Source organism: Rhinolophus sinicus, linkage group LG11, assembly GCF_036562045.2.
Source record: "Rhinolophus sinicus isolate RSC01 linkage group LG11, ASM3656204v1, whole genome shotgun sequence".
NCBI classification, from domain to species: domain Eukaryota; kingdom Metazoa; phylum Chordata; class Mammalia; order Chiroptera; family Rhinolophidae; genus Rhinolophus; species Rhinolophus sinicus.
In genome coordinates, this window is record NC_133760.1 from 2,734,673 (window position 1) to 2,748,083 (window position 13,411).

The 13,411-nt window shown below is 43.5% G+C and overlaps 1 protein-coding gene across 9 annotated transcripts in view; it reads right to left on the reverse strand.

Annotated features, from left to right (window-relative positions):
• PEG3 (paternally expressed 3) overlaps positions 1-13,411 on the reverse strand; it is a 32,866-nt gene that overhangs the window by 12,232 nt on the left and 7,223 nt on the right. For 3 of the 9 annotated variants that reach the window (XM_074315360.1, XM_019716873.2, XM_074315358.1), the window contains 4 exons: positions 2,538-2,703; positions 1,851-1,934; positions 878-1,039; positions 688-794 (listed from right to left, as the gene is read on the reverse strand). In XM_074315360.1, coding sequence (XP_074171461.1) covers positions 688-794; positions 878-1,039; positions 1,851-1,934; positions 2,538-2,553 — 369 coding nt within the window. In that variant the 5' untranslated portion in view covers positions 2,554-2,703. Of the gene's footprint in view, positions 1-687; positions 795-877; positions 1,040-1,850; positions 1,935-2,537; positions 3,018-12,830; positions 12,954-13,411 lie in introns of all 9 variants that reach the window. The other 6 variants (XM_074315357.1, XM_074315359.1, XM_019716869.2 and 3 more) reach the window with 4 other exon arrangements.

The window sequence follows — 13,411 nt, forward strand, 5'->3', positions numbered from 1 at the left end:
TCCACACTGCCACCTCGCAAGTGACCTTCCTTAAGGGTCTGCTCAAATCCTACGTCCTGTTCCCCTTCACCAATTTCCCTAGCACACTGCCTCTTAAAATGACTGCCATTAAGTGCTGGCATTCAGGGTGTGCCTACCACGTGCCAGGCATTGTATTAAGCATTTCACATGTGTATAAATCTGTCCTGATGAGGTAATCACCACGCCTATTTTACAGATGAGGAAACTGAGGTTCAGCTTAGTTATGTAAATGGTCTGAGGCTGCACAGCTAGCAGGTGGCAGAGCTGGGATTCAAACCCAGACCTTGTCAGCTCTAGAGCCTCTGCTCTCTTGCCAGTCGCTTTGTGGACTGGCTCCTTACTGAGGGCCACAAAGATCTCTAGAATCGTTCTGTTTCCCTGGCGCACTAGGAAACAGCCAATGTGACCAATCTACCAAGTGACACATATGCTGAGTGGAAAAGGCTTCCTTTCCTCTGACTATGTGGATGAATCAGGAAATAGGCAGCAGTCACCCTGCCACTTGTCACTCCTGGGGACAGGCCTGGGCTCCTTGCAGGGAGTAACTGGGGCTCTCTCCCTACCCAGGTGGGATTTGCAGGGATAGATGAACAACCCTCCTGGGGGAAAAAGGCATCTCTGGCATGAAATGACAATGGCCTTTCCAGAGAGGACACCTGAGCGTACCTGGGATCGCGACTCATAATCCATCATGAAGTCCCTACGTCTGTGCCCTCTTTCCATTGCAAATGTTTTCTCCATCACAGGAAGGGAACGATCCCGTTGGGGGAATCCTGGGGAGAGAAAAGGTGCCCTGAAGGAATAAGGTCTGGCCAACTTTCCATCTGCACTGGAGAGGCCAGAGCACAGGACTTACTGCTTCTCGGGCTCCGGGTGTACGGCCAGTGGTCTCGAAACTCCAGGTCCCTGCTTCTGCCCCTGCGATCCTGGTCCCACTCCCGCTCCAGCTCCCGGTCACGGTCCCAGTCCCGGTGCCAGTCACGATCCCAGTGGTGGTCCCAGTCCCGGTCCCGGTCCCCTGAGAAAGGCAGATGTTCGACGAGTTAGAGCTTGGACACATGCACGTTCACCCTCCACAGGCACACTGCTTTGGGGAGGGCTACCATCCTTACTCCTACCCTGAGACGGGTCCCAAATTCAGGCCTCTAGACACCCAAGCATCACCTGGACTCTTATCATTACCCTGGACCTGGAGCCATTTCTAAAGGCTTTGCCTAAGTGGGGCTTACTTCAAAGCTTCGGTTAGAAGTGTGGTTCCCCTTCAAACAAACACTTCTGCTGGTTTCCCAATTCCTACACGGTCAAGTGACATTCAGGAGAATGGACTCTAGACCCTGTGCTGTCTGGCGTACTCCAGCCAATGTTAATGTACGCATGGGTCTACTTACAAGACATGCAACCTCCCCAAAGGCAATACTCCTCTGAAATGTTCACTGAAGAACCTTTAACAAATAACCTTAGAGGCAAAGGGGTAATGATGAACTTTGCCCCTCCTGGGGAGGCTGTGGGCACAGCTTGAGACAGCCTGCTGCAAATTTCCAATAGCTTTAAATATTTTATCTTGTCATTTAAAAACAGTATTGTATTTCGCTCCATACATTGGTATCTGCTTTCATATAAAAATGCTTAAGATGCCTCACATGTCATCACTTAATGCATTTTGCCCCCAGATCTGAGTAGATGTAGCGGCTGCCCTGAGGAAGGCGGTGCCAGCCTCACCGAAGTCTTGATGTTCATTGTGCACCCCTATGCAACATGGCAAACTCTTAGGGAAAACTGAGCACGAGTCTGGGAGTACGTCCTGATAGGTGGCAAGACCTGTTACTCACTGCAGAAATAGGCGGGCCGTGGCGGCGGGGACTCTGCTCCCTTTCGGCTCATGCTGTCTTCGCTTTGGACATCACTGTTGTTGTCTGGGAGGACAGAGACCGACTTAATGCTTTGTCATCTCTTGCCCACACGCTCTCAAGTTCCCCCAAGTGGACAAGTGGAGTCTATCCCTGCCCCCCACTGCACAATCCCACCTCCAGAAGCTCGAGGGATCAGAGCCTCATGCCTCAGCTTCCTACCATTCCTAGGTGGGGATATGGCTGTGACCGCTACCTCAACGCCAACTGCAGCCACGTATACCTTTCTGGGACACTACACCCCCAGATTTCACGAGAGGGAGCCTGGGCCAGGGCACGAGGCAAGTGGAGGCTCTCCAGTTCCTCATGGAACCCCCCTTCAGAGAAAGGTGAAATGTCACCTTTCCCACACCTCAGGGCGGTGGTTCTTAACCAAGGTGATTCTGCTCCCTAGGGGACACTGAAAATGACACATTTCGTTGTCATAGCTGGGGAAAGGGGTGCAATTGGCACCTTGCAGGCAGAGGCCAGCATGCCACCGAACACCCCACAGCAGGACAGCAGGACAGCCCTCCCATAGAGAGAACGACCGGGCCCAGGACCTGCGCAGCGCAGAGGCTGAGAAGCCCAGGGCGCTCGCGGCCGCCGGGGCCTCCGTCAGACTCTCACCTTCTGGCTCATACATCTCCTTGTAACTTTCCAGCAGTGTAACTAGCTTTTCGCAGCTCTGTGGCTTTTTTGCTCGCACCCAAGGCTTGATTCTTTCTGGGAGGATGGTCAGGTACTGCTCAAGGACCAAGAGCTCGACAATCTCCTCCTTGGTATGAGTCTCCGGCTGCAACCAATCGAGGCAGAGGTTTCGGAGTTTGATCAGGGTCTTCCGAGGCCCAACAAATTCCACGTAGAGGAAATTCCGAAACCTCTGATGAAAGAATTCAGAGTCAGTCGCGCCTTCTCCTATGATGGCATCCGGCTCCTTAGTCAAGTCACTGTCTAGCTCATACAGATCTGGGGCCCAAGACCTCTTGGGTTTGTTGGCAGACAAGTACTTTGGAGGCAGCATTTCTCTAAGTAAAATTTTCAGTGGAGGAACCAAACATGAGTCAACAGGAAAGACGCAGCAGCCTGTGACAGTCAGTACTCAGGGACCTGTAGATCGTAAGGAGATATACACATGTCCCAGAAGTTGAGGACCAGGCAGCAGAAAGGGGCTGCCCTACAAGGGGCATTAACAATGCTTTGTGAACAGGCCGAGGGCCCCAGGGAGATGCATAAGTCCCCCAACCACAGACGTACACAGAGGACACCAGGTGTGCCGCAGCATGGGAGTCACGCACGTGACCTCTGAGCACCACACAGACCTGTCTGAAGAGTCAGCTCTGCCACTAACTGGTTTTGTGACCCTGGGCTTATTCAATGTCTGTCCCCAAGAATGTAAAAAAAGAATAGACACCCCCCTCCCTTTTAGAACTGTGAAGCGAATGTACCTAAAAAGCCTAATGACCCACCCAATACCTGGCACAGGGGAAATGCGCAAGGTGCTAGCCATTACTAAAACTGGACGTCAACTTTTCTCTTAGCAAAAACGGAAAGAGGGAATTAGGGGTGGGGGCCAGTTGTGCCATTTCTGGGCAGTTCTTCCCTTAACGTCATTGTTAAGGAGGTATTCAACATGTAAGACAGAAGACAACGTGAAAACGTCAGGAGTGCTCAGCTCCAAGAATGTGATCACAGGCACTCCGATTTTCTCTTCACCAGCAATCTCTCTGCACCTGTGCTGCTGCATAAAATGTGGCTACTTCAATTCAAATTCAATACATTAAAATCAGCTCCTCAGTCACACTAGCCCCATCTCAAGCGTCAGTCGTGACCACCCTGGACAGCACAGAACACCTCCCTGTTCGTGGGCAGTCCTGCTGGCCAGAGCGGCTATAGTGTCCAAGTGTGCAGCACGCTCAGAACCCCGCCCTCAGCAGTGCACACCCTTCTGAGTGGCTGTCCCCATGCCCAGCCTCAGGCTCATGCTACTAGGGTAGCTTTCCTGAGACTCACTTTATCTTTTGGGTGTTCCAAGCCCTGATCGCATTTCTTTTTAAATCTGAGTTAACTTGCCTCCCTCCCCACAGTAAACTGTAAGCCCGACTAAAGGGATCAGAGATAAACTTCCCATCACTGTATCATTTAGTGCCTGACACAGAGCCAGCTATCAACACTGACACAGCATGTTAAAAATAACATATGCAGACCTTTTAAAACTAGTTTTAGACACCAGCCTGCAGAAGCATAGCATAGTTTCTGGGGAGAGGGAACATCCTGGGGTGACCTCCATGCCACTGTTTTTTGCAAAAGAAGATTCTGGTGTGTCACCCACCCTCACCAGCTCACTTCCTACCAGCCCCTTCCCCAATGAGTACATACGGGAAGGAGTACATATGGGAAGCTCTCAATGGGGCCTCGTGTACTGGGGGAAATTAAATGAAATAGTGGTGAATCCATAGAAACCCTGCACAGGTGACAGACCTCCACTATTCACCTATCAGCGGGAATGTGATGAAGTGACATTAGACGTCTTCATGCTACTACATATGCCTTTGCCTTGTCAGTCTTGCTAAAGACCTACTTTATCTGTCTCAAAAGAACCAGCTTTCTACTTCAATAATCTTGTTACTGTTCATTTGCTTAGCTGTCATTTTTGTTACCTGCTTCCTCCCCCTTTATAAAAAAGCTTTTTAGACTAAATATATAACCTGATTTTCAATCTTTTTTTCCCCTTATGTAACCATGAAGGCTATACATTTCCCTTCACTTAAACCATTTTAGCTGCATGTTTTATTATGTAGCCTTTTTATTACTGGTAAGCCACAACCGGTGTTAAAGAAAGTAGGCAACATGGGGGGGGGGGGGATTTAGGTTTGGGTGGTTGAATTAACTTACCTGACAGTTTTGTACTTCTGGCTTTACTTCTAGAGAAGAGAACTGTATGTAGCAAAAATTCTCTCCTTTTGTTTTAAAAGGAAAAGCAGAAACTTAAAATTAAAGCTTTTTTTTTAATGTTTAAAGAAGAAAAGGGGTTTCAATTATTCAGTCTCAAACTAGACTTTATCGTTTGGGAACAAATGTAGTACACTCAGTCCCACGCTCTCTCCTTGCTGTGATAGGCTGCCACTCTGCTCCCAGGTAAACTGTCCTCCTACTGTCGTCCTCTGGAGCTTCAGCACTGACCAAGTAAACACATCTCCCTGTGAAGACCTTGGAGACTGAACTGCTCCCTCCTTGCCTGCCCTCCTTCAGGAGGGAGGGCTGACAAGAGACAAGCGCACTTGATAATACCCTGCTGGGCTGAAAAATTCCAAAGCAGGGGCAAGGACATGTGCCCAGGCTCTGGGTCCCTGGTATGACATCTGGACAACAGCATAATTTTATCCAAGACCTGGCTAAGAGGGAATGTCCCAGAGAAGATCAGAGAAAGGGGAAGGCACAGAGCCCAAGCCTACCCTGCCCTGTAGCACCCTGATTCAAAAGAAATCTGGTCCCCTAGATAGCAGCCCAACCTCTGAGAGGCAACATGAGACCCTCAGGTATGTAAATCACCTATTTGGGACTAGGATCCTTTCTGGAACTTCAGAACAAGCCGCTATCCACAGGAATAGTCAAAATGCCAGGGACCTGCAGATATTTTAAAGAAAAACACATGGACAAATAAACACGGAAGTAATATAAAAACAGCGTCAGAGAATTAATTGTCCAAATGGCTGTGGACTCGGATATCACTGGGGTGAAGCTTTTTATATCATCTTCAAGAAAAGGTCAATTCCCATGTCATATAAACCAACCAGAGAAGAGAAATAGAAAGCTTTCAAATTTTCTTCATGAAGTCAGAATAACTCAAAAACCCAAGACAGAAATTAGCGCTAACAAACTACACATTAAACACACTTTGAAAGCAGATATAAAAGCCTTAACACTATTACTAGTGATCATTACTCTAGAGTTCTACCCAATTTCAACAAGACAAGAAAAACTCAGAGGCCTAAAAAATAAAACTATCATTCTCTTACAGAAGACTGTCCACTAAGATACTGGGAGTCAATAGAGACAGATCTTACGATAATTCAACAAGAAAATTAACACAATTTTTTAAATGCTAAGAACTCCATTATAAAAGATTTAATGAAAAAAATAGCATCTATGTGAATAAAACTGTAGTGCAATATAAAAGGCAGTAACCGGAGAGACACAGGATAATCACGGGAGATAAATGGATCCAGTATACGAAAGCTCTAAATCCTCTGAAGTTAGTCTATACTAGCTAATGGAATTTCAAAGAATATTAACGTTGGGGAACTTGACAAATGACAGACTTACTCATTTAAGAATTGTAATATGAGATTACCATATGTACTTGAGTATTTAGTAGTCTATAAAAGTGGCATTTAAAAATAGTAAGGGATGTATGTATTATTTCAATCAATAGTAATAGGAAAACTGGCCAATCATTAATTTGGATCATACCATATATAAAAAAATGGTAAAACTAAAATCAAAATAAAATAAAATGAAAGACTAATTTTTATTATCCAGGAGCAAGGAAGGGCTCTTCTAACCTGACAATAGTAAAATCAGGATATATTAAGGACAACTTTGATTTTATACATATAATTCTCTATTACATTAGTTTTTCTTTCTAACAGGCATGTTTTTGAAGCATAAAGGACCAATCAGTGAAAACTATGTATAAGATCGGGAGGCTTAAAAAACTTGACAGGGAATCAACAGTTTTCCTAAGAAAATACAAATAGGCACACGTGACTTGGGAAGTAGAGGAAAATTGAGGGAGGAAATAAAATGTCTATGAACCAAGTATTTTACTATGCTATAGAAACCTTCTAGGTCATAGAAAAGAGATGGAGGACTTCCTAACTCAGCAATGACTATCTGAACGCCCATTAGTATTCTGTCCCAAGGAGGTCGCCAACTCTTATCCCAAAATTTCACTCATTCCTTTCCTCAAGAAATTCAAGACTAGAGTAAACAAATATGAACTTCGAAATGCGCTCAAGGTTTTATGAGCAGGCCAACAAAACATGGTCAGCAAGAGCACTTGGTCAGCAAGAGCACTGAGAAATGAAAGATTTTTAACAGAAAAACCTTAGAAAAATCAGACCGTAAATGCTCCTACCCACAATGGCAGAAGAAATTCCTTTGAAGAGTAAAAAGGGGCCACGGGAACAGAATAACCATAAGGGCAGACAATATACGTCTATGTGAAAAAACTGGAATACTCATGTACTGCTGTGGCAATGTAAATGTTATGCAGGGCAATTTGGCTACAAAATTAAAATGTACATATCCTATCCTGTAAGTTCTACTTCTATGAATTTATCCCCGAGATACGAATAGCATTCAAGTATGTGCAAAAATATATTCATTGACGTAGTTGATAATGGACAAAATACAGTATATTCATCTAATGATTATGAAACCTTTTTAAATCATGAGGTAATTGTAAATTAATGGATAAGATGATCTCTAAGAGAGTTTAAGTGCAAAATGCGACACAACAATGTGTACAGCATTCTAAGAAACTATAAAAACAGATGCATTTACTTAAGACAATGTCTGGGAGGATATATGAGACTATTAACAGTGATTAGCAGTGACTGCCTCTGAGGAAGGGACTGGGGGCCAGAGAAAGAAGGGCAACAACTTACTTTTTCATTGTATATTCTCCTTTTTTGTTTTTGTAATTTTTTACCATGAGCATGTATTACCTAGTCAAAAAAATAAATTCAAAATTAAAACAAAACAATAAACGAAAGCACTGGCACAGGCTTTGAGAGGGCGCTGGCCGGAGTGGGTGCAGACAGCGCTAACACCTTACACTGAGGTCTCCTCCCTCCCCTGCCCACTCCACCTCTCATCTTGAATCTAGCTACACTGGCCATCTGCAGATGACATGACAGGCAATTTAGAAAACTTCAGAGTCAACTGTGAAACCTCTCAGACCCAAGAAATATTTATGGAAATTTCACCTGCAAGTTGAATGTATCCCTCAGATCTCCAGCAACTGTTCGTACACAAATGCAATGCCAACCCCTAACCTAGTGATTCCACTTCTGAAATCTAATTGATGGACCATGGACCTGTCTATCTGCCCATGTGCATGAAGACAGTTCACAAGTGTGTCCACAGACGCACTGTTTACAGCAGCAAAGAACAGGGACGGGTAGGAGAATGCTCGGGCAGAAACCCAATATCAGAGACCACTGAAAGACCACTGCACAGCAGATGTGAAAATAAAGATTGATACAAATTTTCTACCCTATAAAAACTAACGAAACTGAAAACCAAAAAGGGGGTGGGACGCATTTTGCAATACAGATGAGTTAATATTTGAAATGTAAAAGGCTCTTAGAAAGCAGTAAAATAAATAGCTCACTGTAAAAATTAAGAACATAAATACACAGTTCATAAAATTAGTGGTAACAGCTGGTCTTTACATCAGAAAGGGATGTAAAATAACTTACATTAGAAATTTTTAAAAATGTACATTAAAATGAACACTTTTTTGCCTATCAAATGGGCAAGTATTTGAAAACATAAAAATTGATGTTGAGAACCTGGCTGATGAAGGTGTGAACCATATTTCTGGATGTCATTTCGGCATATATTTTAAAAAACATTAAAAATACTTCTCCAGGGGCCACCGGATAGCTCAGTTGGTTAGAGCACGGGCTCTAAACAAGGTTCAATTCCCATGTGGATGGTGGGCGTCAGCTGCCCACTATGATTAAGTCCTTGTATGTATATCTGATTTCCAGTTTATAAAAGGTAAAAACCTTCAGCACTAAAAAGCTGCTGCAATAAATGATAGCAGGTGACACCATTTTACATGTGGATCCTGGGAAGGGACGAGCACGTGTCGGAGAAGTATATGTCCTGTTCACATGTTGTTATATGACTTAAGTCCTAACAGGGGGCTCAGATCCTGTCGGAGCAACCAAGGGTCAAATTCAGGAAAGGGAAACACTGGTCAACTTTCTCCTACAGGCTTACCTGACACCAGGTGGGCCCTACAAGATGAGGTTAGGGGCCTTCCTGGATGAGGGACACAACCCTCACTCCAACTCACCCCATCTTCCATTTGAGGCCCAAAGGGCAAGTACGAGTGGGGCCAGATGCTGAGTTAGTACTTGCGAGGGTCCCATACTCACCTCACCCTGGGGAAGACCCAGATCCCAGATGAACTCCTGTGATAGATCTCTGGCCAGTGAAAAGCATAACTGCTCTACCCACTTGGCCCCCACAACCCCAGTCCAGCTTCTGCCTCCACAGCAACAGTCCCGATTAACATTGAAGAAAACAGAAGATAGGTTTGGAAGTGGCAAGGAGAAAAGCAGCAAGGAGTTGTCTAAAGGTTTGCCTGATCTGATCAAAGGAAATGTGGAGACTGAGGGGGTTAAGTCTGTCCAAGGATGGCCCAGAAAGTCCATCAACAACCATTTACCCACATAATCAGAGATGTGCTTGAAGATGTATGAACTCAATAGAAAATGAGAGTGCCTGTACTTCTACCACAAAATCCCTGAGTGCAAGGACTCTGTCACGTTTTTCATCATTGTGCTTCTGTCTTCACAGGACTGGCCCATGTAGGTGCTCAAGAAACCTTTTTTTTTTGTACTTAGATGCAAAAACGTTTAATAAATCCAACCTAGACAAGTTTAAATAACAGCCCACGTCCATGAAAAGCTATTCCAGGAGTACAAGGATGACAGCCCATTAGGTAGACTGTTATATATAATGGTTTAAGGGGGAAGGGGACCCTTTGAGCACTGTTCCATGTTAAAAAGCATTTGCAAACTTCAACAGCCTTTTCTTATAAATCCCTAGCAAAGAGGTTAGGAGACCATCTAAACATAATAAAAATTTATCTCAAATAAATGCAAGCAAGCATATTAGACACTAAAGGTATTCTACTGATAGGTGGGAACAAAGAAGGGAGGCCCTCCACCATATTAATAGCTAAATAAATTCCCATAAATAAATTCAACAAAGTATTTGCAACCCCAAACAACATTTTTTTAAATGTATAGGACATAAAACAAATCCTAAATAAATGAAGACATGTTTCTGGACAGGAACATGGAAGTTGTTGTCAACCCTCCCTTAAACATAAATGAAAATACAACAAAAAGTAGGAGCTCTGACCAAAACCCAGGTTCTGTGGGAGAATAAATGTGCAAGAACACCGAGACAATTCTGAATAAGGTGTGTATGTGGCAGGGGGGAGGGGTTGTCTATAAAATGACCCAAACATGAAAACCAAATATTCTTTCCAACACAATCATATGGGTGCAAGGACAAATATACTAATGGAACATAATACAGTCCAGAAACTGACTTGTACGAAAAGTATTTACTAGTATACACATGGGAATTTAGTTGATAATGAAAGTTTTTAAATGCTTCAAGAAAAGCATTAACTGTTTAAGTACAAACTAGGGAACTTTCTTAGGACTAAATGATAATGAATAATTTTAACAAAAGTGACAAGAGGGGACGGCCAACACTTCAATTGCTGACCAGTTATTCAAGTACGTATTTCCAAGAAGCAAAAAAGAAGTCGTCCAGAGGTTTGTTTTTGACATTAGGAAAGACCAATAAAACTGTGCTGGAGTCTGGCCTCCCCCCAAGGAATTCTGTATTTCAACTACATATTGCTAGAAGGCTAAGGCCTGTAAAGCGAATGACACACTTTGTTCTCACTAAAATAAATCACTGCACTCAAAAATTTCATCGAACAAAAAGGAATGAAAACATAAAATCTTTAATAGTATGTTATGTATCATTGTCACGTTTCCAAGAAATTTTGCAGCTTTATTTTGTTTACAAACATAGAAGAGTACAAAACTCAAACATTACAGAACATTTAATGTAGAAACTGCAAGCCATACCCATTGATCAAATCTGTTGTTATACTAAACCTTTTAAAATTTATATACATACTAACATTTTTGTTTTTACCAAAATGAGAGCACACCAGAAGTTCTGCACATGTGTATATGTATTTTTCAGCCCAGTAACTTATGATGGCTATCTTTCTATATTTGCATTCTTTCTAAAGCCCACACAGTATTTCATGCTATGAATACACCAGTTTATTTAAACACATGGGAAAGAATAATGTAAAAAAATATTTAAAGCAGTAAATGAAAATATTAGGCTATAAAACTGTACAGCACATGTGGCATTCTTACTGCAAATATACCCATTTATATGTACACAGAATGAGAATGTCCACAAATGGAATATAATGCAGTTTTTAGAAATCAAAGCTATAGATGGAGAGGTATTTACATAGAAATTCTTGTATTGTAAAATAGCTGCAAAGTAGTATGTAGAAATACACACACACACACACACACCCAACCATATAAATGTAGATTGAAAGCATGATGGACACATTTTATGAGCTCTGGATGGTACATCACACCTTCTCCCCAAACACTGTTTAACACCTTACATAATTCTCTCTTGTAACTTGAGTTTGAAACGTTAACAAATTGGGGGCATGATTTCATTTATGTTAAAAAAAAAAAAAAAAAAAAAAAGAAAAAACACAAAATACCCTACATAGGTACTTAAACATATGGCAGTACATATAAATTAAACTAGAAGACTTCCATATAAACTTGTGTAGACTCTCATAGAATAGGGAAAATCAGAATCTATAATTAATAAGATACTTCCATTTCTTTCTGTATTTTAATTTAGTATTGTTTTAAGTTCACAATCAGAAAAAATTTTTGTGTAAAATTCGGAAGTTCAACTGTGTTTGTCTTTCCTTTCCTGTTTATTACTGCTTATCAGCACCCCGTCTCCTGCGGTGGTCCCCAGGACATGGCCTGCTGCTCACTCTGACCAGAAGGGGCTCATGTGCCCCTTCTGCCATTCTGCAGCACTCCCAGGAGTCTTCCACTCACTATCTGCAAACCCCTCTCAGGCAAGTGCACCACTAAAGGGGCTCCACACCCAGACTCTGACCTCACTGACAGTTGTCCCCCTCTTGTGTCATAGCTCCAACTGAATTCTGGCCACATGGCAAATCCATCACCTCCATTTCCAGACTTGGAGGTGGCCTCTCCCACACCCCAAGTTACTAAAGCTTCCACATCTCCCTCTTTGGAGCAGAAATCCCAGCGTGAGTCAAGTAGTAGCCAAGGGCAGGATTTTTAAAAGTCTGACCACATGTGGGGGACAAGGGTGTGGACACACAGGGACCAGGCCTGAATGTGGTCTTAAGGGCTGAGAGAGGCCACCAATTCCAAGGGGAGGGAAGGAGAGAGACAAATGATGGGCACCAGTAGTAAATTCTCACTTTCCACAAGGGCAGGGGGCTTATGGGTTTCTAGCTCTTCTTCCAGCTCCAAAGATCTGTTCTTAAATACACTAGACATCCAGACATGAAATGGATGCACTGCATGCAGAGGAAGTTTCATGTGTGAGCTGGACTGTCTAAGGATGGTGCTGCTGCCTGCTGGAGAAGAGCGTTGCCACTGTGCTCTATGCAGCAGTATTTACATCATTTGAATGTTTTATACCACTTTACTTCTATTTCACAAAAATGAGTAGAAAACAAAAGCATGGGTCTCACAATCAATGTAACTGAAACAAATAAAAATAGAATTCCTCAGGCATCCCCACCACACGTGGGGGTTCTTTGGCCTCAGAGGATCAAATGTCAAATGTTTCACTGAACTGGGAAGAACTCAAAGCACACGTGTCAGAAGCTAGAAATGTGGCTGGAACATGTGAGGAGAGATAAAGAAATTCCGTGACCTCACTGTTTGACCTCAGGCTCCCCACAACCCATCAGTTGCGAGACCCTTCAACCCCATTTCTATTTACTTTGGTCCCTCACCATGGAGTGCCTAGACTCAGCCCCTCACTTGTGCTACCTACCTCATTAGAGGGGCTGGAACTGAGAACCTGAGTCAGGAACCAACGTAGTTACTTTCTTCGTTTCTCAGGGACAGCATGGTGTGCGGTCTCCTCTCCTCATCTGCGCCATTCTCCTGCCTCTTTCTGCAGACCGACATTCTCTACTTCAGCACGCACATGGAGGAAAACACTGGCCCAGCCCCAGTCCTACTTCACCTCCCAGGTTAGGTACTCAACACACAGACTAATCAGTCTGTGCCTGCATTCACCCAAATTCTGAGTCTACAAGTGCACATTACAGCTCAATTCCTTCTAGGGTAGTGGTTCTCAAACTTGGGGGTGCCAAAAAGTCATCTGAGGGACTTATGAAAACTGCACCTGCCTTTCCAAGTGTCCCAATTTAGGAGGTCTGTGGTTCCCTAGGAAAAGGCATCCCAACAAGCACTCCTGTGCTTTGAAAACCACGGCTCTATGCTTCATTGTGCAGTATGATCCAATCAACTACGGACAGATACATATAGACAAGAGGGGCTGTTGGAGTGACAATCTTATACACGAATGTAAGCTAGTAGTAAATGAACACTACCCCTACCATACCAGCC